The 23,660-nt window shown below is 42.7% G+C and overlaps 1 protein-coding gene across 2 annotated transcripts in view; it reads right to left on the bottom strand.

Annotated features, from left to right (window-relative positions):
- The window catches only part of lnx1 (ligand of numb-protein X 1), a 103,137-nt gene that overhangs the window by 27,232 nt on the left and 52,245 nt on the right, over positions 1-23,660 (bottom strand). The window contains exons 3-5 of one of the 2 annotated variants that reach the window (XM_060917392.1): positions 20,245-20,498; positions 10,571-10,726; positions 334-542 (exon numbers count right to left, since the gene is read on the bottom strand). In XM_060917392.1, the coding sequence (XP_060773375.1) occupies positions 334-542; positions 10,571-10,726; positions 20,245-20,498 (619 nt within the window). The remainder of the gene's footprint in view (positions 1-333; positions 543-10,570; positions 10,727-20,244; positions 20,499-23,660) is intronic. The other variant, XM_060917393.1, reaches the window with a different exon arrangement.

Genomic DNA, 23,660 nt, shown 5'->3' with positions numbered 1-23,660 from the left:
CAGAGGGATACAGTGGAAATTTAGCTTGAAAGACAGACATGGACATTGGATGGAATTTTCTTTTGCTAAGTATTGAATAAAGATGCTACTGCAGAATACACAAGTCAACTGAGGAAAAGATGTAAACATGAACCGAGAGCTTTTTCACTCAAGCCATATTGCCAAACAGATGGCAAAGCACATGACGCCATACACACGTACACATGCCAAACTAGTATTCACACCTACTGTACAATGATGTAATTTTAGACCTCCCACCCACCCCCTCAACTCTTACATTCTCTCTCTCTCTCTCTCTCTCTCTCTCTCTCTCCCTCCCCCACATACACACACCTTGAGTATCATGTCTCCAGGCAGCAGTCTCCCATCACAGGCAATAACTCCTTCTCTGTAGATGTCCTGAATGAGGATGCGCACAAGAGGGGTCTCGTTTCCCCCCACGATGCTGATGGCCAACGGCTCACAGGGGTCAGAACGTGTGATCTTAACCGTGGTGATCTCACCATCCGGAATGAGATGATGGAGCTGAGGCAGAGCAAAAACTGCACGGAGGGATAGAAAGATCATTTTAATGCTTTAACCCTTCCGAAGTGTCTTTAGTTAGTTCGTCTCACAGAACAGATACTGGAAGTTTCCATTCTAATGGTTCAATCCACACTGTTAATATTATGGCCCTTATCTATTTTGACTTGTGAATGAAAAAAAAAAAATTATTACATGGCATTGTTTAATACTCGATTATGATTGGTCAGTTACAGCATTCTATGATCTGTTATTTCTGTATAACAAACTGTTGCTATGGACCACGTCATTAGCAGAAGCAATAACATCATTTTTAAATCAATAAAATATTTTGTGTCAAATTATTGATTTCTTTAGTAAGTAGCCATATAATAAGTGGGATAATATACAGTGAGCTGATCATTATCATGAAATAAAACACCTTCAGGGTGATTCAAGACCCTTCCAGATTACATCGGGGTTCTATGTCACCCTGCCGGGGTTTATGTCGCCATAATGATCAACTCGCTGTATGTTATCCCTGACTCAGTACACCAATACTGCTGCTTATTGAACTGAACAGTGAACTCAGGTGGAACAGTTGGCTGAATTTGATTGTCTCCAAACCCATGATACACTGACATTTTGTACACATATTCATTAAAGGTCCCATGGCATGAAATTTTCACTTTCTGAGGTTTTTTAACGTTAAAATGAGTTCCTCTGACCTTCTTAAGTCACCCCAGTGGCTAGAAATTTCATAATGTGTAAACCAAACTATGCCCAACATTTGAGAATGGCGCGTCAAAACGGCGTGTTGATAAGCTCTTCCCTTTACTACGTCAGCAAGGGAGATGATCCCCACGCCCCCCCTCTGGATTCCCACCCACTGTATGGATTGCCCCGCCCAGTTGTAGTGAGGAGACCATAGAGGACACAACAACATGGCATCACCTAAGCGAGCGAAACATGGAAATTGCGCTGTACATGGATGTGACAACACAGAAAAGAGTCTGTTTTTACTGCCGACGGGAGAGCCCCTGAAGACACAGTGGCTTAATTTTATTTACTTCAATAATACGCCGTCGAGTCTACCTAAGACGGTCTATGTTTGTCGGAAGCATTTTCCTGAGGAATGTTTCCACAACTTGGGACAGTACAGGGCAGGTTTTGCACATCAACTGTCACTGAAGCCTGGGTCCGTACCAAGCATCCCTGCCGCATCAGCCACAAACACCGAACAAATAAGTGTATAACTGGTCGTTTTGCCGTGTTTTAAAATCGGTGCGTTAGCCTAGCAATGGCTACATTAGCTGTGCAGCTAACCGCTTCCTGCAGTTAGCCAGGTAATCTGCGCTACAAAACTAAAGAGCATGCAGCATGCTCTGTTAAACTGAGTTTAGTCTGGAAATTGACTGTAACTTATGAGCTTATGTTTGACTATTGCTCCGCAATGCATGTCTTCTGTTGGATAAGCGATATGTTGCTGTAGTTGCTGCTTCTATCCTCTTTGGTTATGGAGTGCGTGTTCAAGCCTAGGGTATTATACGTTCGTAAACTACCACTCCGAACACTCTCACTCTCTGTTCTCTGTGTCACGTTGAGTTTACGAAAGGAGTCCGAGGGAGAACGGGGTTTTGTCTTAGCAGCGTGGCTACAGGCGCTGATAGCAGCGAGTATGTGTGTGCGCAGCTTGGTCAAGCCCCTCCCCCTCCCCCCATGGCCCGCCCCCACCCTCTACCCTTCCCCGCCTCCTGCTTCTCATTAGCAAAATGACGCACTGGGAAAAGCGCTGAAATGGGGCTTTCTCCCAGGAGGCTATATTTACGTGCCGAGGGTTCATTTCGAGAAAGGCTGCGGATATAACATCCGGAAACCTCCATGAGCCTGTTTAAAGCATCAACAAACCACCATGCCATGGGACCTTTAAAAAAACTAAATAAATTTATTTCAAAGAGAAAAAAATCCAACAAAAACAAAACATGCTGTTGTTCTGTTCCTCACTACAAATATGGTATCTTAGCTGTTTAACAATTATTCCATGAAATCGAGTCGTACATAAGCTGATCGCTGACGAGGCGTGTAGCGCCGAGTCAGCTATAAACCATGTACGACGAGATTGAGTGGAATAACTATTTTATTCTATCCACATTCACTGGATTTTGAGAAATGGAGCATTTTTATTTTTAATTTTTGCAAATTTGATAAATAAAAACTTTATACAAAACATCCAACAAAATAATTTCTGCTTAGAATGTAAACAAACTGGCAAAATGAAGGTAGCAATTTGTGAAAAATGCTATAATAATAATAATTCTTGAAAAATAAGACATTTGTTCTTACCATCAAATACTTTTATTCCATATTTTGTTGCTTTTGTTTTTGTATTGTTTGGGGTTTTGTTTTCGAGTAGTTTTTATTTCATCCTTCGTTGGTTCAGCAACACACTCGGCCATTTTGTTATTCTCAACTCACAGTATATGAGCTAATAGTTAATAATAAGTAGAGGAGCCAATCAGAGTGCATGACTGCTCATATCCAGTGAATGTGGATAGAATAAAATCAGTTATCTATGTAGTATATCCAAATATTATATAGACACGAGTGTTTTACAGGGAATTATTATATGGTACATACGGGCCACTTTTTCCATGGAATAAAAACACGTATTCTATTCCCTTCTAGTGGGTTTATTGATGACGTGCAATATTGTCATCATATCGCTTATCCTCCATGTATTACGCCACTCTACCCAATGGTGAATGAGTGTGCAATATTGTTATAATATTGCACGTTGTCAAGACAACACGACGTCACACATCGGCGCTCATGTGAAGATCCAATGACAACTTTTCTGCTGTGCATGTGCACAATCATTTCTTTGTCGGCTGGGAGAGAGAGAAGACGAGGCTAATCCAGTGCTCGGTTTAAGCACTAAATAAATAAACTGAAAACTGTAACTGAAGACGTGCTGAACACCTGAAAGGCTACCAAAACTTCATTATATATTCTTCACGCATATTTACAAGAGAAAAACATACCAAGGGACATTGAAAAACTGCAAAAGAGACAAGTCGGAGGTGAAAAACTTCTGCGCTAGTGAGTGATTGTGACAATTTGTAAACAAACATGGCCATGAGGTTTGCTTCATTAAAAGCAGAAGATTTTGAGAGAATTTTGGCTGCCAGATCGCTCCATTGTGTGTAGCTGTCAATGTTGATTTTAAAAGTAACTAAATAAATTACACAGAGAAAATAATAATAATAATAATAATAATAATAATCAGCTTGACTGTGCTAGAAGGTAACTGGACTGCTGCGCTAACAGCACCGAGTCACAGGTAAACCCTCGTTGGTCTTCGAGAATGCTGATATGAAGAAAGTATGTATGTATATATGGATAATAATAATAATAATAATAATAATAATAATAATAATGGCTTTTTTTGGTGGTCTATCAGAAATCTTCCATTCAGCTAGCATGATATTGAACTTGTCTTCAATTCGTTCAATACCATGTTAGCTGAATGGAATATATTTAATATATCACTGAACGCCAGCCAATATTATTTAAATACACCACTTGTATTTTTCATATAAGCTACATCTGGGACATGGAGAACCAAAATCATATTTCTCTATATGTCACTCATGAGGAAATCGATGAATTGTTTTGTTAAATTTGGGTACGATATAAATTTGGGTGTCGATATAAAAAAAAGAAAATCACACGGTAGCTCGAAGATACAGTATGAAGTTTATCTTCTCGTGTTGAAAACTTCCGATGACATCACTCCCAGTGTTTTCCTGCTGACTGGACGTGCGGTGTCAAAATCGTGAACTGGTTCAAAATAAAAATTATTTTAATTAACTTACTGTTTGTTTGTTTGTGTGTGTCCATATAATATAAAGAATATTACACAGTGGTGCAAAGATATGAAGTTTATCTTCTCGTGTTGAAAAATATATCACTTGAAGATAAACTTCATATCTTCGTGCCACAGTGTAATATCCTCTCTCTCTATATATATATATGACAAAAAAACCAAATACAACATTATTAAACTTAGTTCTAGACATTTTTACTACTTTCAAGGTTGAACTAGTATTGTTTGATTGGCAGATACTTTGTCTAGTTAGTAAAAATGTGAAGAAATAGGTTTAATAAACTTACCATATTTGATTTATCATAATTTTATAATAGGAAATGATCGATAGATTTGAGCACATTCAAGATTTACTAAGCAGTGTGGATTGGATAGCAGCGTTTCTTAAAACATTTTGTAACCAGAGACTCGCTTCAACTATTTAATAAGGATTAGTTATACAAGTACAGTAACACATACACAGCAAATTCCTTAGTGTTGAATTAACACTTTCAGAGTTAATCTGGGTCCAATTGGACCTATATAAACACAGGAGGGTGTTAAATCAACACTCTGGGTGTTAATTCAACACTGGGGATTTTGCTGTGTACTTTGTCTGTTTACAGATTAGAGCTTTAGAGTTGTCTATTCTTGAAATTTCTATTAACAGAAACACATTAAGTCCAAGATGATTTAATTTATTGGCCTATTTGTGTTTGAGTGATTGAGTTAAGATTAAAGTGACCAGTCAAACTGACTCATAACTTTCGGAGCTTGCTTTGAGAACCAGTAGCTTACACTGTGTTTTGCCATGCAGATGTGCTGGCGAGAGGGTGTGTGTGTGTGTGTGTGTGTGTGTGTGTGTGTGAGAGAGAGAGAGAGAGAGAGAGAGAGAGAGAAAATAACAGAGGGCTTAACACTGAAATGAGCAATTATCAGTAGATGAAACGAGTTTGGAACAGATGCCCAGTGAAACCAAACTCGATCGCATATGCAGCCAAGCATCCTGTTTAATTTTAATGAGGAAATGAAGCCAATTCTTGTTTGTCATCCAAGCTTTTAATTGAAACCAAGAATTCAATCACATATTTGTACGGCAGGTTGACTAAACTCACAAGTTCATTACTTACAATTTGAAAGCTACAGCAGTCCAGCCAGCCCATGGGTGTGAGGAGATACCGGTATATAACACTTCATATCTTCGAACTACTGTGTAATGTAAAAGCATCCACCGTGTAAAAACATCCACAAAAAAAAGAAAAACGCAAGTTAATCAAAAGAATTTTAATTTTGAACCAGTTTGCCATTTTGACAATGTGCATCTAGTCAGTGGAGAGGGACGTCATCAGAATGAAATATCAGGAAATGTCACTCAGATCCGTGATTTATTTCATATGAAAAATGTGAGTTTTTGAACACAAGAAGATAAATTTCATATCTTCAAGCCAATGTGTGATTTTCTTTATATTATATCGACACATTCACAAACAAAAAGTACCCAAATTTATCAAAACAATTCATCGATTTCCTCACAAGTGACCTATAGAGAGTTATGTCACGGTTTTGGTTCTCCATGTCCCAGATGTAGCTCGTACGGTATGAGGAATACACACACACACACACCATATGGTATATAATGGCATCATATACAGTCAAGCTGGAAAGTCTGCGAACCCCTTTCACCTTCTCCACATTTTATTACGTTACAGACTTATTCTACAATAGACTGAGTTCATTTTTTGTCACAAAATTCTACAAACAATAACTCATAATGACAAAGTGAAAGCAGGTTTTTAGTGCTAATATATTAAAAATCAAAATGTAAAATAGCATGTGTACACGTATGCACACCCTTTGCTATGACACCTAAAAGTGAGCTGAGGTGCATTTTGTTTCCACTGATACTGCTTGAGATGTTTCTACACATTAATTGGAGTCCACCTATGGTAAATTCAACTGATTGGAGATGATTGGGGATTGCCAACACCTGCCTATATAAGTTGACAGTTGACAGTGCATGTCAGAGCAAACTCCAAGCCATGGGGTCAAAGGAATCATCTGCAGACCTCAGAAACAGGATTGTGTCAAGGCATAGATCTGGAGAAGGGTACAGAAAAATTGCTGCAGCTTTACAGGTCCCAAAGAGCACAGTGGCCACCATCATTCGTAAATGGAAGAAGTTTGGAACCACCAAGAATCTTCCTAGACCTGGCCGCCTGGCCAAACTGAGCAATCAGGGAAGACGGGTCTTGGCCATGGAGGTGAGCAGGAACCCAAGGGTCACTCTGACAGAGCTCCAGCGTATCCTTGTGGAGATGGGAGAACCTTTCAGAAGATCAACCATCCAGGCAGCACTCTACGAATCAGGCCTTTATGGTACAGTGGCCAGATGGAAGCCACTCCTTAGTAAAAGGCACATGACCGCCCACTTGGAGTTTGCCAAAAGGCACCTAGAGGACTCTCAAACCATAAGAAACAAGATTCCCTGGTCTGATGAAACCAAAATTGAACTTTTTGGCCTGAATACCAAACATCACGTCTGGAGGAAACCAGGCACCACTCATCACCTGGCTAATGCCATCCCTACAGTGAAGAATGGAGTGGCAGCATCATGATGTGGGGATGTTTTTCAGGAGCGGGAATGGGGTGACTAGTCTTGATAGAGGGAAAGATGAATGCAGCTAAGTATATCTAGATCCTTGAAGAAAACATGCTCCAGAGCGCTCTGGACCTCAGATACCTTCCAACATTACAACAGCCCGAAGAACACAGCCAAGAGAACAAAGGAGTGGCTTCAGAGAAAGTCTGTGAATGTCCTTGAGTGGCCCAGCCAGAGCCCAGACCTGAATCCAACTGAACATCTGTGGAAGGAGCTGAAAATGGCTGTGTATCGATGCTCCCCATCCAACCTGATGGAGCTTGCAAGCATATGCCAAGAGGAATGGGCAAAAATGTCCAGAAACAAGTGTGCCAAGCTCGTAGTTTCTTTCCCAAGACGCCTTGAAGCTGTAATTGCTGCCAAAGGTGCATCAACCAAATATTAGGCGAAGGGTGCATACAGATATCTTATCTCATTATCTCTAGCCGCTTTATCCTGCTCTACAGGGTCGCAGGCAAGCTGGAGCCTATCCCAGCTGACTACGGGCGAAACGCGGGGTACACCCTGGACAAGTCGCCAGGTCATCACAGGGCTGACACATAGACACAGACAACCATTCACACTCACACCTACGGTCAATTTGGAGTCACCAGTTAACCTAACCTGCATGTCTTTGGACTGTGGGGAAAACCGGAGCACCCGGAGGAAACCCACGCGGACACGGGGAGAACATGCAAACTCCGCACAGAAAGGTCCTTACCGGCCACGGGGCTCGAACCCGGACCTTCTTGCTGTGAGGCGACAGCGCTAACCACTACACCACCGTGCCGCCGCATACAGATATGTAACCCCTAAATAACCTATTATTGTCAGTAAAATAAAATTACATATTTTCCAAAAACCTGCTTTCACTTTGTCATTATGGGCTATTTTGTGTAGAATTTTGAGACAAAAAATGAACTCAATCTATTGTAGAATAAGTCTGCAACGTAATAAAATGTGGAGAAGGTGAAAGGGGTGTGCAGACTTTCCAGCTTGACTGTACACACACACACACACACACACACACACAGGGTGTTTCAAAAAATTTGATATCATTTCACAATCTAATAACTTTGCCAATTCTTGTTTAATTGACCTCAAATTTTAACAGCATGTGTGGAAACAGGTCAAAAATTTATGTTTAGTGTTTTTTGTTTTTATCTTTTTAGGTATAGACCCCTTTCACTGACGTCACCCGAAACCGGAAGTAAACAGACCCTGCGCCATTTTGGAAGACCAACAAACTCGTGATAAGGGGATAATAACGGCAGCGGTATGTGAAGCCACGAGAATAAAGTGGAGTGGCAAACGACTTAAACAAACACATCTGAGCTGTTTTATTTATGATTTATTGGCCCAACAGTAGACTTGAAAGAAACGTGTGTGAGACTTGGCAAAAAACTGTTGATATAATGGATAAGTCTGTGCATGATCTGCGGACACTTTGAGGTAAGCAAACGCAAGAAATTCAGATTTAAAACATGCTAAATTGGCCCCAAGTTGATAACTGTATGAGGAGCAAGCCTCCCAGACTTCTACAATTTAATAATAATAATAATTTAGGATGGTTTGGGGCTTGCTCGCTGCTGCCAGGTTGGTTGTTGAGTAGCCTGACTGTTTTTTTTTTCTTGCGTGTGGTATCATTGTTGACGCGAGGTTGTTTTTTGAACATGCCAATGCGGACACGATTTCCCCTGATGAGTTATGACTTCAGACGCGATGCGTGTGTGGAGGTGTGGAGTCCGCGTGATATGTGCGTAAGATAGGCTTCTCATGTGTTTGGAGATCCGCGCTCCGAGACAAGCGCAAGCACCCCCCCCCCCCCCCCCAAGGGAAAAAAAGGGGCCCCCCGAAAATATCGGCATAGTTCGAACACTGAGTGTAGGCACTGGGTGTAAACAACAAATAGTTTACAATGTCTGGGTAGCAAACAGATGGCAGAATTGGTGTCCGGTCCTCCTTATGTTTCCATTCTCCCTTGCCGCGAGTCTTATCATATGGGTCAAACCCATCAATCACAGCCAGTTTCTCCACATACTGTGCCCTTTCTGCAGCTGGTAATGTACTCACATAACCAGAATTATCAGCCATCGTGTCACTTTACTCTCGCTCGTACTTTGTTTTATATTGTGAGGGCATGTACCTGGTCTTCCAATATGGCGCCTAACAAAATCTCGCGGCGCGGTGACGTCATGTGAAAGGGGTCTATAGAAATGCCATTCACTGGAAAAGAAAAGGCGCTTTTTGTGTTAGAGTACGCTCAAACACAGTCGAACAAGACTGTGCAGCGTGCAGTTATGAGAGAATTCTCTAAAAATGCACCGACAGCAATGCAGATTTGGACACGGCACAAAAAGTTCAAAGAGGAAGGCTGTCTGTGTGTCTGAGGTGGCACGCATGTTGAAAATTTGTGAAATCGTTCATGGAATCCACATACCTTTGAATTTCTCACTCACTTAGTGAGGAATAAATCTTATATTGCTCAACGTTAAGCCTGTTCAGTTTCATTTGCCTAGACTATGTAGTTTCTGGGATATTTACATCTCAGATAACATCAAAATTTTTTGAAACACCCTGTACACACACACACACACACACACATATATATATATACACCCACACACAGTATTTGAGGATAATGTTGCCTGCCCTTTCATGAGACATGTAAAAATGATCAATAGATAAACATCACATGGTGGAAAACAAACTGGTTCACATCTAATTCCAATTCACGACAAGAGTTCAAAGCAAAAAGCCCACAAAATTAGGTAGATGATAGGTGGACGGACAGACAGTTCGATCTTCTCCAAAGGAGAGAGAAGCCAAAGCTCTTTACTTTAGCCACCACCTGGGGCTTTACGCACCACACACACACACACACACACACACACACACACACACACACACACACACTTGTCTCACTCTCCTTGTAAGGACCTTCCATAATTATTAATGCAGCCAATTAATGCTGTGCATCCATACATCTATATCTAACCTTGACCGCAGTAGCCAGTTCAAATCATAAAAAAAAAAAAATCCTATTATTTATTTGCTTTTGCAAACAGTTTTCTCCAGGAACAAGATAATTGTATTCACAAGGTCAAATCTGACACATACAGTATTCCTATCCTTGTTGAGAAATTTGGTGCCAGTGAAGACATCACAAAAGGTATCAAAGATAAACCTTTCCCAACACGCACAGTCCGACTTCATCAAACCATTCTTTGCCCACTTTGCCTTCATCCATCATATTTAATTTCCTCTATTTAATCAATCTGAAGATGATCCACATGCACAGGTTCGTCCTCTAGCTTTGTATCGCCATCTCTTCTCTTGTTTCTTCTCCTCCATTCCTTTCCTCTCCTTCCTGCATCTTGTCGTTTGACTCTCTCTGTCTATGTCCCTGTTTCTGATCAGCCTTCTGTCAACCCCATCTGCATTATTAAAGGAACATATGCTGTAGCTGTGCTCAGGGCCCTCGATCCAGGCTGTCACCCACTGACACACTCTTGGACATGGACACACACTCACTCACTCACTCACTCATTCACCCACTCACTCACCCTCTTGTGGTACGTTGGCATTTCTGAGGTTGTCTCTTTCCTCTGTGCTGTCGTGGACCACTGCTGTGCCACTCTTGGTCCTCCTGAGCACACTGAACGCCCTGTTCAGACGCCGGAATGAGCGACTCCTCACAGACGAGCGGTCGAAGTTACGGACTGGAGGATACACAGATGGAGAGAACAAGGATGAGAGTCAGAGTCTGAATAAGAACATGCCTGGACTTGTCCAGACCTCTTCTACATTAGCCAATGAGCTACTTGGAGGAGCGAATCACAAGTCAGGGAATATGTGAGCCACATCATCAAGCAAGACCTCTTGCTGTTATTGTTGTTTTAGGTGTTTTATTCTGCTGTTGTACAACCCCAATTCCAAAAAAGTTGGGACGCTGTGTAAACTGTAAACAAAAACGGAATACAATCACATTTCAACACATTTCAGAAAAGTTGGGACAGGGGAATGTTTACCACTGTGTTGCATCACCTCTACTTTTAACAACCCTCTGTAAACCTTTGGGAACTGAGGAGACCGATTACTGTAGTTTTGAAAGAGAAATGTTGTCCCATGACGGCACAGTGGTGTAGTGGTTAGCACTGTTGCCTCACAGCAAGAAGGTTCTGGGTTTGAGCCCTGCGGCCGATGAGGGCCTTTCTGTGTGGAGTTTGCATGTTCTCCCCATGTCTGCGTGGGTTTCCTCCAGTTTCCCCCACAGTCCAAAGACATGCAGGTTAGGTTAATTGGTGGCTCTAAATTGACCGTAGGTGTGAATGGTTGGTTGTCTCTATGGCTACGTTTACGTTACGTCGAATCAGCGGATCATCAGATTAACGTTCTTAAAACGATTCGCGTTTACACTAAAACCGTTAGCCGTGCACACAGCAACGCCAATACACAGATACGCTCGGCTCCGCAGGCATCCTGCGCTCCAAATCACTCCGCCCTGAACAGCGAGTGCCCTCTGGAGGGTGCGCACTCCGGCCCTGCGCAGCTCACACAGCGCGCGAGTGAAGTGCACAAGCCACGATTCGGGACTGAGCCGCTGTGTGTGTGATCCCAGCGCATATCACTTACTACTTGCAAGTGGAAGGATGGCAAGCCTAAAGACAATCATAACTACACAATGGGCAGTATTTGCATCAGTATTTGCAGTATTTTCATACTTTTATACTCTTTAATGAAAGGTGATACAAGGCGGAAGTCCGCGCCGTTTTTCAGCAGTCGCGTCACATGACCAACGCCAGCGAATCAGGAAGGTGGATGTCACAGTGACGTTGTCCAATGAGACGCCAGCTAGAGCTCAGCACAGCGTATCCGCGTATTTTGAATGTTTACACAGCACCGGAGCTGACACGATCTGGATTGAATACGTGGACGCTGGCGGATTCCCGTTTCCAGGCGTTTCCAGGCGGTTTAATGTAAACGGACAGTGCATCCGCGAAGAAAACGAGACAGATACGGTCTAGTGTAAACGTAGCCTTAGTCAGCCCTGCAATAACCTGGCGACTTGTCCAGGGCAGGGGCGCAGTTGGGACCCTTGGGGGGGGAATGTGTCCCCCCCCAGAGTCATAGGGACGTCAATCCATCCCCCCCCACTTTTACAGGGCAAAAAAACCTTAAACCATGTCTTGTGTTGTTGTTCAGGGCAGAGAGGGTAAAAGCAGAGCAAGAAGTGCAAATGTTCATTATGTTGCGTGTTGTATTGTATTTTTGCAAGGGGATCCCCTTATATGCAGACCAGAGTCGAGCTCTCACTCTGACATAGTATGTCAAATTAGTTAGACATCAACCGTCTCTGGTTCAGGGGTCCTGAAGGAGCTGCCTCATTGGCGCCTGTGACAGTGATAGCGGTAGCCATAGTGACCACTAATCTATCTGACTGACTTTAATGATTATGCCTATTCTCAGTAGTAGCCTAACAACTGCGTGTGAACTATGAAGCCAACGAAAAAACAAAAAGCTATTACAGCGTTTTTTCAAAAACTAAATCATGTAAGTAGGCTATCCAATCCCTTACATGCTGTCTGTTGACCGTATACAGTTCCCATAATGTGTCAGAGCCATGTTCGTTTGTAATGGGGAGCAGCTAACAGGCTATGGTAATGTAAAATGATGATCTTTAGTGTATGTGTATCCATATTATGCTTATGTTAAAATTAGTTCTCAACGTCAATGTGTTAAGGCAGGTTTCACGCAGATTAATTTAGCTCTTCCTGGCATAATTCCAGCAAGTGATGCGCTGTTTCGTTAGTCAATGTTGCTGGAAAGTGAGGCAAAGAATGCGAAGAGACGTCCAGGGCTGCTGCCTGGCTGCTGCTCCCACACGCAACAGGCAGGCGGTAGAGTTAGGGCGCAGAACTGAGGCAGAACGCAGTTTTAGTGGGTTACGGAGATTGAAAACATGGTTGTGGTCAACCATGAGCCAAAAAAGACTGAATGGAGTTGTGGTGTGCCATACTCACCAGGAGAGGCTGGACAATTTGCGGTGTGCCATACTCACCAGGAGAGGCTGGACAATTTGAACAGACAAGAAATTGCCCAGCAGTATGTTCAGGGAAATGAAAGGAGGAGAGAGGTTTCTGGGTCCTTTACATAAGCTAATCTGTTTCTGGACAGTAAATTTGTTGTAAAGTTTGCACTGGAGGGAATTAATTTAAAACTGTCATGTAGATTACTTTTTTAGGCTACTATTTTATTTTATGTAAAAGCGTTGTTAAAGTGTTTGCAAGGCACGCTAAGTGGGAAACAAATAATTTCAATTTTATTTTAATTTTTTTCTCATAGGGCTTTTTCTGTTTTCTCAAAGAATTAGTATGGTGAAATGTTTAAATAAAACATATTTTGCAGAAGGCATGAGGTTTTGGGTGGTAATTGATTGGCACACTAGACAAATGAAATATCTATCATGTATGGGTAGTGTTGATCAGGTAAGCCTTTGACAGTCAGTCAGTGTGTTTACATGCACATCCAAATCAAGCTACTGTCGGTAATCGAGCTAAGGGTCCCAGCAGGGGTGCCAGAGAAATCCAATCCTACATGCACACAAGGAAATCGAGCTATTGTGTGAGGTACATTGTGCACCCGAGCCACAGGTGGCGCTACACGCCCCATCGTGTTGGTACACTTCGGTTGTCGTCATGAAGAAGAGCTATTCAAGAGTATAAACAAAGTTATCAGTTCCGTGTTCACAAGAAGAACGACGACGAGGACAGCAACATCGATATATATATATATATATATATTTTTTTTTTTTTCAACTCCTTAAGCTGAATGAGCATGAACTCTATCTCCTCATTGCTCCAGAAATGCACGTTTCTACTACTGTTGTCATGCTGACCGAGGCTGTTGTGTTTCCCGCTTGTGGTCTCATCACTCGTCACTTCCGGAAGGGGCAGTGCTGAAGTAAGTAGCTCGACTACGTAGCTCGATAGGGTTTACATGCACTAAGTAGCTCGGCTACAATCGCATAATCTAGGTCGCGTAGCTCGATTACGAGAAATCCAGTCCGGTTCAATTTCAGCCGAGCTAAGGTGTTTCCATGGCATTTAGAACTTCGATTTCAGTCGAGCTACGGCAGAAATTCGATTTTCTCTATGTGCATGTAAGCGCACTGACTGATGCACCATAGTTTCAAATAAGTATCTAATTTTTATTGTTTTTATTGCAAACCACTGGCCCAAATGACACAAAATAACTAATCGAGCACCAGTTAAGGTTAAAGTAATTAAATACCAGGCCTAAGTTAATGTTAAAGTAATTAAGTACTAGCCTAATTGAGGTACAGTTGAAATGCTGACAGCTTGGTCCCCCCCAGTTCTAAAATCCTATGTGCACCCCTGATCCAGGGTGTACCCCACCTCTTGCCCATAGTCAGCTGGGATAGGCTCCAGCTTGCCTGTGACCCTGTACAGGATAAGCGGCTACAGATAATGGATGGATGGATGGATGGATTCAGTTCTGCTATGCAGCTCTAAACAGTGTTGATGTGTTTGGATATGTCTTACCTTTAGGGCTTATGGGAATTGTTTCACAGAAATGAAGCTTGGTTTTATGTACCTAGTGCTGCTCTTTCAAATCTCTCAACATACACACTCATACACACTCTGATGTATGGAACTCAGACAGCTTTTGAAAGCATAAAGCCTGAGGCTGATGGCCCATTCTACTGCACTGCCATGCAGTTTGGAGGAAAGATTGGCCATGGGCCAAGGAACAATTGATTAGAACCCCAGTTCCAAAAAAGTTGGGACACTGTATAAACTGTAAATAAAAACAGAATACGATAATTTGCAAATCATTGAAACCCATATTTCACTGAAAATAGTATAAAGACAACATATGTTGAAACTGAGAAATTTTCTTGTTTTTTGAAAAATATCTGCTAATTTTGAATTTGATGTCAGCAACACATTTCAAAAAGAGTTGGGACAGGGGCATATTTACCACTGTGTTTCATCACCTCTACTCTTAACAACACTCTGTAAACGTTTGGGAACTGAGGAGACCAATTGCTGTAGTTTTGAAAGAGAAATGTTGTCCCATTTTTGCCTGATATACAATTTCAGTTGCTCAACAGTTTGGGGTCTCCTTTGTCATATTTTGCACTTCATAACGCACCAAATGTTTCAAATGGGAGATAGGTCTGGACTGCAGGCAGGCCGGTTTAGCACCCAGACTCTTTTATTATGGAGCCATGCAGTTTTAATACAGTGGTGCTTGAAAGTTTGTCAACCCTTTAGAATTTTCTATATTTCTGCATAAATACAGTATGACCTAAAACATCATCAGATTTTCACACAAGTCCTAAAAGTACATAAAGAGAACCCAGTTAAACAAATGAGACAAAAATATTATACTTGGTCATTTATTTATTGAGGAAAATGATCCAATATTACATATCTGTGAGTGGCAAAAGTATGTGAACCTTTGCTTTCAGTATCAGGTGTGACCCCCTTGTGCAGCAATAACTGCAACTAAACGTTTCTGGTAACTGCACACCAGATTGGAGGAATTTAAGCCCATTCCTCTGTACAGAACAGCTTCAACTCTGGGATGTTGGTGGGTTTCCTCACATGAACTGCTCGCTTCAGGTCCTTCCGCAACATTTCGATTGGATTAAGGTCAGGACTTTGACTTGGCCATTCCAAAACATTAACTTTTATTCTTCTTTAACCATTCTTTGGTAGAACGACTTGTGCGCTTAGGGTCGTTGTCTTGCTACATGACCCACCTTCTCTTGAGATTCAGTTCATGGACAGATGTCCTGACATTTTCCTTTAGAATCCGCTGGTATAATTCAGAATTCATTGTTCCATCAATAATGGCCAGCCATCCTGGCCCAGATGCAGCAAAACAGGCCCAAACCATGATACTACCACCACCATGTTTCACAGATGGGATAAGGTTCTTATGCTGGAATGCAATGTTTTCCTTTCTCCAAACATAACGCTTCTCATTTAAACCAAAAAGTTCTATTTTGGTCTCATCCGTCCACAAAACATTTTTCCAATAGCCTTCTGGCTTGTCCACGTGATCTTTAGCAAACTGCAGATGAGCAGCAATGTTCTTTTTGGAGAGCAGTGGCTTTCTCTTTGCAACCCTGCCATGCACACCAGTGTTGTTCAGTGTTCTCCTGATGGTGGACTCATGAACATTAACATTAGCCAATGTGAGAGAGGCCTTCAGTTGCTTAGAAGTTACCCTGGGGTCCTTTGTGACCTCGCCGACTATTACACGCCTTCCTCTTGGAGTGATCTTTGTTGGTCGATCACTCCTGGGGAGGGCAACAATGGTCTTGAATTTCCTCCATTTGTACACAATCTGTCTGACTGTGGATTGGTGGAGATAGAGATGGTTTTGTAACCTTTTCCAGCCTGATGAGCATCAACAACGCTTTTTCTGAGGTCCTCAGAAATCTTCTTTGTTCGTGCCATGATACACTTCCACAAACATGTATCGTGAAGATCAGACTTTGATAGATCCCTGTTCTTTAAATAAAACAGGGTGCCGACTCAGACCTGACTGTCATCCCATTGATTGAAAACACTTGACTCTAATTTCACCTTCAAATTAACTGCTAATCCTAGAGGTTCACATACTTTTGCCACCCACAGATATGTAAGATTGGCTCATTTTCCTCAATAAATAAATGACCAAGTATAATATTTTTGTCTCATTTGTTTAACTGGGTTCTCTTTATCTACTTTTAGGACTTGTGTGAAAATCTGATGATGTTTTAGGACATATTTATGCAGAAATATAGAAAATTCTAAAGGGTTCACAAACTTTCAAGCACCACTGTATATGCAGAAAGTGGTTTGGCATTGTTTTGCTGAAAGAAGGAAGGCCTTCCCTGAAAAAGATTTTGTCTGGATGGCAGCATATTGCTCTAAAACACTTATATCACTCAGCATTAATGATGCCTTCCCAGATATACAACTTACCCACTAATGCACTAATGCACCCTTATACCATCACAGATGCTGGCTTTTGAACTGTGCACTGATAACAAGCCGGACGGTCCCTCCCCTCTTTAGCCTGGAGGACGTGGTGTTTCTAAAAAGAATTTCTACTTTTGATTTGTCAGACGTCGGGACAATTTTCCACTTCACCTCAGTCCATTGTAAAAGAGCTCGGGCCCAGAGAAGGTGGAGGTGTTTCTGGATATTGTTTATATCTGGTTTTAACTTGCATTTTTGGATGCAGTAATGAACTGTTTTCACAGACGATGGTTTTCTGAAGTGTCCTTGAGCCCATACAGTGATTTCCACTACAGACATATGTCTGCTTTTAATGCAGCATCGCCTGAGGGCCTGAAGATCACAGGCATCCAATGTCAGTTTTCAGCCTTGTCTATTGCATACAGAGATTTCTCCAGATTCTCTGAATCTTTTCATGATATTAGAAATTCCTCTCTGCATTTAACCCATCTGAAGTAGTGAACACACACATGCACACATACATGAGCAATGAGCACACACACACACATACCCAGAACAGTGGGCAGCCATGCTAACAGCGCCCGGGGAGCAGTTGGGAGTTAGGTGCCTTGCTCAAGGGCACCTCAGCCCAAGGCCGTCCCATATTAACCTAACCTGCATGTCTTTGGACTGTGGGGGAAACCGAAGCACCCGGAGGAAACCCACGCAGACACGGGGAGAACATGCAAACTCCACACAGAAAGGCCCCACCGGCCATGGGGCTCGAACCCAGAACCTTCTTGCTATGAGGCGACCGTGCTAACCACTACACCACCGTGCCGCCCACAATATAGATGATGTGATCCCCAAATTCTTTGCAGTTTTACATTGAGGGACGTTATTCTTAAATTGTTGCACTGTTTGCCCACGCAGTCTTTCACAGAGCGGTGAACCCCTCCCCGTTTTTACTTCTGAGAGACTCTGCCTCTCTGGGATGCTCTTTTTATACCCAATCATGTTACTGACCTGTTGCCAATTAAACATATTAGGTTTTTTTCGCATCACACAACTTTTTCAATCTTTTGTTGCCCCATCCCAATGTTTCAGATACGTGTTGCTGACGTCAAATTCAAAATTAGCATATATTTTTCAAAAAATAATAACATTTCTCAGTTTGAACATTTGATATGTTGTCTTTGCACTATTTTCAATGAAATATAGGGTTTCCATGATTTGCAAATCGACACATTTTGTTTTTATTCATGTTTTACACAGCGTCCCAACTTTTTTGGAATTGGGTTTGTACCATTTTAGACCAAATGGATTCAGTTCTTCTGTGCAGCTCCAAACAGTGTTGATGTGTTTGGATGCGTCTTACCTTTAGGGCTTGTGGGAATCGTTTCACAGAAATGAAGCTTGGTTTTATGTACCTAGTGCTGCTCTTTTAAATCTCCCCACATACACATTCACACAAACTCTGATGTATGGAACTCAGACAGCTCTTGAAAGCATAAAGCCTCAGGCTGATGGCCCATTCTACTGCACTGCCATGCGGTTTTGCTTCTCCTGAAGTAAAGTGCTGCTGCAGTGCCATCTCCCATCCAGCAGCATGTTGGAAGTAGAGCATCTCCATCTCTTGGATTTTTAATCTGTACTTTTCTCTGCATCACATTTTTTCTTAAACTTTATGCTCACTCGGTCTTTGGTTTGGAGGTAATAAATCTTTTAAATGCGTGTGAAGGAATTTTGTGGGAGGGAAGAGCTTGATTTTAGCAGGAAAACATAACAATGGGTCACTGAGGATTTACACAAATGTCAGGCGGTGGAGAAATGCCAGCGAGACTGTAACCTTTTAAATCTAGTGTTTTAAATCAAACTGGAAATTGGAATGACACACCAGAACCACTGAAAAATGAAATGCGGAACTCTACACACTTTTGACACTAAGGGGACTTTCACATACGTAAATGTTTAGAGTTTTCGAATCGAACCCGAGTGTTTCCTTTCATTTGTGCACAACGAACGCACTCAGGTGTGGACCAAAGCAACTGGTATGATACCATCTGATTGAGTCTCGGACCATTTCCAGGTATACTCTAGCGCAGTTGAATTGCAGTGGGAAAGTGATTCAACCAGGAATCGACCGAGTACAGGAAGTGAACCAAACATGCTGTGTATTTTGGGTTGTGAGCAACATTCTTTTGTAAATGTGAACCATTTGAGCTGCGAGGCACAAACTGAGCCAAAAAGACAAATTTGAACTGAGAAAAGAGAAACTAAAAGCTGCACTGCTTGGATAGTTTTCTGTGATTTCCATGCACACTTTCACATTTTTTTCATTATCGGACTTCTAGCCAATGAAGGAGTACAAGAAGGAAAATTCAGACTTGGAAAAAAAGACTGATCATGTTCAACTTCGGGCGGCACGGTGGTGTAGTGGTTAGCGCTGTCGCCTCACAGCAAGAAGGTCCTGGGTTCGAGCCCCGTGGCCGGCGAGGGCCTTTCTGTGCGGAGTTTGCATGTTCTCCGCGTGGGTTTCCTCCGGGTGCTCCGGTTTCCCCCACAGTCCAAAGACATGCAGGTTAGGTTAACTGGTGACTCTAAATTGACCGTGGGTGTGAATGGTTGTCTGTGTCTATGTGTCAGCCCTGTGATGACCTGGCGACTTGTCCAGGGTGTACCCCGCCTTTCGCCCGTAGTCAGCTGGGATAGGCTCCAGCTTGCCTGCGACCCTGTAGAAGGATAAAGCGGCTAGAGATAATGAGATGAGATGTTCAACTTCTGTTTGCAACAAGCTAGCCAGATAACTAACTGTGATGAGTGATGTATGTATATATTTTCCCCGGTCAGAGGTCAGGAATTACGAGTTACGGCCTCTAGTTGAATGCAGCAATCAGTGTGAAAAGGTGAACACTAAGTGACTGGAGTCACTGAATGCTTGAATTTTACTAAATGGTTGTCATACCAAGCAAGAAATTAGTGGTTTCTCTTTGGAGGCTGTTCAGGTATGTGTCTACTAATTTATCTATTTTATACAAAATGTCTGATTTACTGACTTACAAAGATACTCAAGTGCATAGTGTGTAATGTATGAATATAGTATGCAGTACATGAAATACACTTTGTGCGTGCGTGCGTGTGTGCACGCGCGCGTGTGTATTAACATGAGCATTCTTTGACATTGCAATTTTCATCTGGCACACAAACATATACAGATACACTCATTAAGACTCACACACACACTTTGTGTGCTCACTCACACTCACTCTTCTTGGAGTTGCTACGTGCTGTCAGGCTGGTGGTGCTCCCTGATTGGCTGTTGTCCTCCATGCCAGGCTCGTAAGCAGGGTTGACGAGGCCAGGCTCGTCTGATAGGAGCGCCATGGCGCTGGAGGCAGGGCCATCGCCAGGCAGAGTTGCCAGAGCAAGCTCTGATGTGCTGTCAGTACACTCTCCTTCCTGCGAGCGACGCTTTCTCTCAGCCGACAGGCCATAATGTGAAGCTCCTTTACACCTGCACACACATACAAGTCATCTATGTTAAGCAAAGCCATGACGTAGTTGTGTTATAACATGTGAGAAGCCTATAAATGACACTGAAGAGTGTGTGTGTGTGTGTGTATTCATTGTTCATTCAGCTTCTTTCCCTCTACATGTGTTTACACTGGGGTTGTGCGGCTGGCAGATTAGGCAGAGCTGTCACAGGAGAGATGCTACTCAGCACTCAGATTGGAACTGAAAGCGAGCAGACAAATAGGATTCGCTCCAGGGATTGCAGGTTACACACACACACACACACACACACACACAACACGGAAGGAATATGAAATGTCCTTCGAGATAAACAGAATTGCAGACATGCTTCTCTGCTAGCACATTAATTATAAGACTCAAATTGAACACACACACTTAAACCTTTGCATACAGAATGATGTGCTCAATAAACACAATCAAATATCATTAATATCAATCCAACTGGGGCGGCACGGTGGTGTAGTGGTTAGCGCTGTCGCCTCACAGCAAGAAGGTCCGGGTTCGAGCCCCGTGGCCGGCGAGGGCCTTTCTGTGCGGAGTTTGCATGTTCTCCCCGTGTCCGCGTGGGTTTCCTCCGGGTGCTCCGGTTTCCCCTACAGTCCAAAGACATGCAGGTTAGGTTAACTGGTGACTCTAAATTGAGCGTAGGTGTGAATGTGAGTGTGAATGGTTGTCTGTGTCTATGTGTCAGCCCTGTGATGACCTGGCGACTTGTCCAGGGTGTACCCCGCCTTTCGCCCGTAGTCAGCTGGGATAGGCTCCAGCTTGCCTGCGACCCTGTAGAACAGGATAAAGCGGCTAGAGATAATGAGATGAGATCAATCCAACTGATCGTGTTACATGGCCCACAGTCATGTGTACTGATAAATGCTTCCAGCTAATAGAACAGTGAGCACGTCCATGCTTTTATTCATTTTTTTACTCATTCATTTTCATACTTCGCCTACTGCAAGAATACAATAATCTCATCTCATTATCTCTAGCCGCTTTATCCTGTTCTACAGGGTCGCAGGCAAGCTGGAGCCTATCCCAGCTGACTACGGGCGAAAGGCGGGGTACACCCTGGACAAGTCGCCAGGTCATCACAGGGCTGACACATAGACACAGACAACCATTCACACTCACATTCACACCTACGGTCAATTTAGAGTCACCAGTTAACCTAACCTGCATGTCTTTGGACTGTGGGGGAAACCGGAGCACCCGGAGGAAACCCACGCGGACACGGGGGGAACATGCAAACTCCGCACAGAAAGGCCCTCGCCGGCCACGGGGCTCGAACCCGGACCTTCTTGCTGTGAGGCGACAGCGCTAACCACGACACCACCGTGCTGCCCAGAACACAATCATTTATTTAAATTATATCCCCCCACTTCATGTAATACAAGCATATCAGTTACTCTATACAACTAAATCAGACAAGTCAAATGGATCATAATCCACAGCGTAGCTCTAAATGTATGTGTATGTCAGTGTGTCACATCAGAGGAGGTCTTCATTCTCAGAGGAAACACTGAAACTGGGAAGGCTGATTGGTTAGGTACTCAATCAGCCTTCCCAGACCAGAAAATAGATTTGAAACGCTGTGCCAAAAGCAGTCAGTTACAAGTGTGTGGACTGGAGATCACAGTCAGGGACTGGAGAAAGATAAACAGATGGATGGATGACTGTATTGTTGTCGACAAAAGCATGCTGCCTGCAGACACTCAGTCGATTCTCAGGGGGTTCAGTGTGTAATGAAATAGTTTATCTCACTTTTCATGGCAGGTTACACCTTCACAGCCTTGAGAGTGTGAGAGAGAGGGAGCATATGAGTCACTGAGTGATTTAGAGTGAGTGAGTGAGTGCATGATTTCAAGAGTGAATTTGAGTGAACGAGTCATTTAGAGTGAGTGATTTAGAGTGATAGAGTGATTTAGAGTGAATGATTTAGCTAGATTGAGTGAGTGATGTAGAGAGAATGATGTAGAGGAGTGTGAGAGTGATTTAGAGAGGGTGAGCAAGTGATTTATATTGAGTGAGTGATAAAGTGACAATGATATAGAGTGAGTGATTTATAGTGGAAGAGTGATTTTAAGTGCGTGGGTGAGTGATTTATATAGAGTGAGTGAGTGATTTTGAGCAAGTGAATATTTTAGAGTGAGTGAGTGATTTAGAGCAAGCGAATGGGTGATTGATTTAGAGTGAGTGAGAGTGATTTAGAGTGAGGGATTTAGAGAGAGCAAGTGAGATGAGTGATTTTGAGTGAGTGAGAGTGATTTAGAGCAAGTGAGTGAGTGATTTAGAGGGCGTGAGGGAGTGATTTAGAGTGAGTGATTAGTGAGTGAGTGAGTGAGTGAGTGGTTTAGCAGGAGTGAGTGATTTAGAGGGTGTGAGGGAGTGATTTAGAGTGAGTGAGTGAGTGCTTTAGCAGGAGTGAGTGAGTGGAGTGATTTAAAGGGCATGAGGGAGTGATTTAGAGTGAGTGAGTGAGTTGAGGGAGTGATTTAGAGTGATGGAGTGAGTTCAGTGATTTAGAGTGAGTGAGTGATTTAGAGTGATGAGTGAGTGAATGATTTAGAGTGAGTGAGTTGAGTGAGTGAGTGATTTAGAGTGATGGAGTGAGTGAGTGATTTAAAGTGTGTGAGTTAGTGAGTGAGTGAGTGATTTAGAGTGATGGAGTGAGTGAATGATTTAGAGTGAGTGAGTTGAGTGAGTGAGTGAGTGATTTAGAGTGATGGAGTGAGTGAGTGATTTAAAGTGTGTGAGTTAGTGAGTGAGTGAGTGATTTAGAGTGATGGAGTGAGTGAATGATTTAGAGTGAGTGAGTTGAGTGAGTGAGTGATTTAGAGTGATGGAGTGAGTGAGTGATTTAAAGTGTGTGAGTTAGTGAGTGAGTGATTTAGAGTGATGGCGTGAGTGAATGATTTAGAGTGAGTGAGTGAGTTGAGTGAGTGATTTAGAGTGATGGAGTGAGTGAGTGATTTAAAGTGTGTGAGTTAGTGAGTGAGTGAGTGATTTAGAGTGATGGCGTGAGTGAATGATTTAGAGTGAGTGAGTGATTTAGAGTGATGGAGTGAGTGAGTGATTTAGAGTGAGTTAGTGAGTGAGTGATTTAAAGTGTGTGAGTTAGTGAGTGAGTGAGTGATTGTGAGTGATTTAG

This window comes from Neoarius graeffei, chromosome 3 (assembly GCF_027579695.1).
Source record: "Neoarius graeffei isolate fNeoGra1 chromosome 3, fNeoGra1.pri, whole genome shotgun sequence".
NCBI lineage: Eukaryota > Metazoa > Chordata > Actinopteri > Siluriformes > Ariidae > Neoarius > Neoarius graeffei.
This window is presented reverse-complemented; position numbering and strand designations above follow the sequence as displayed.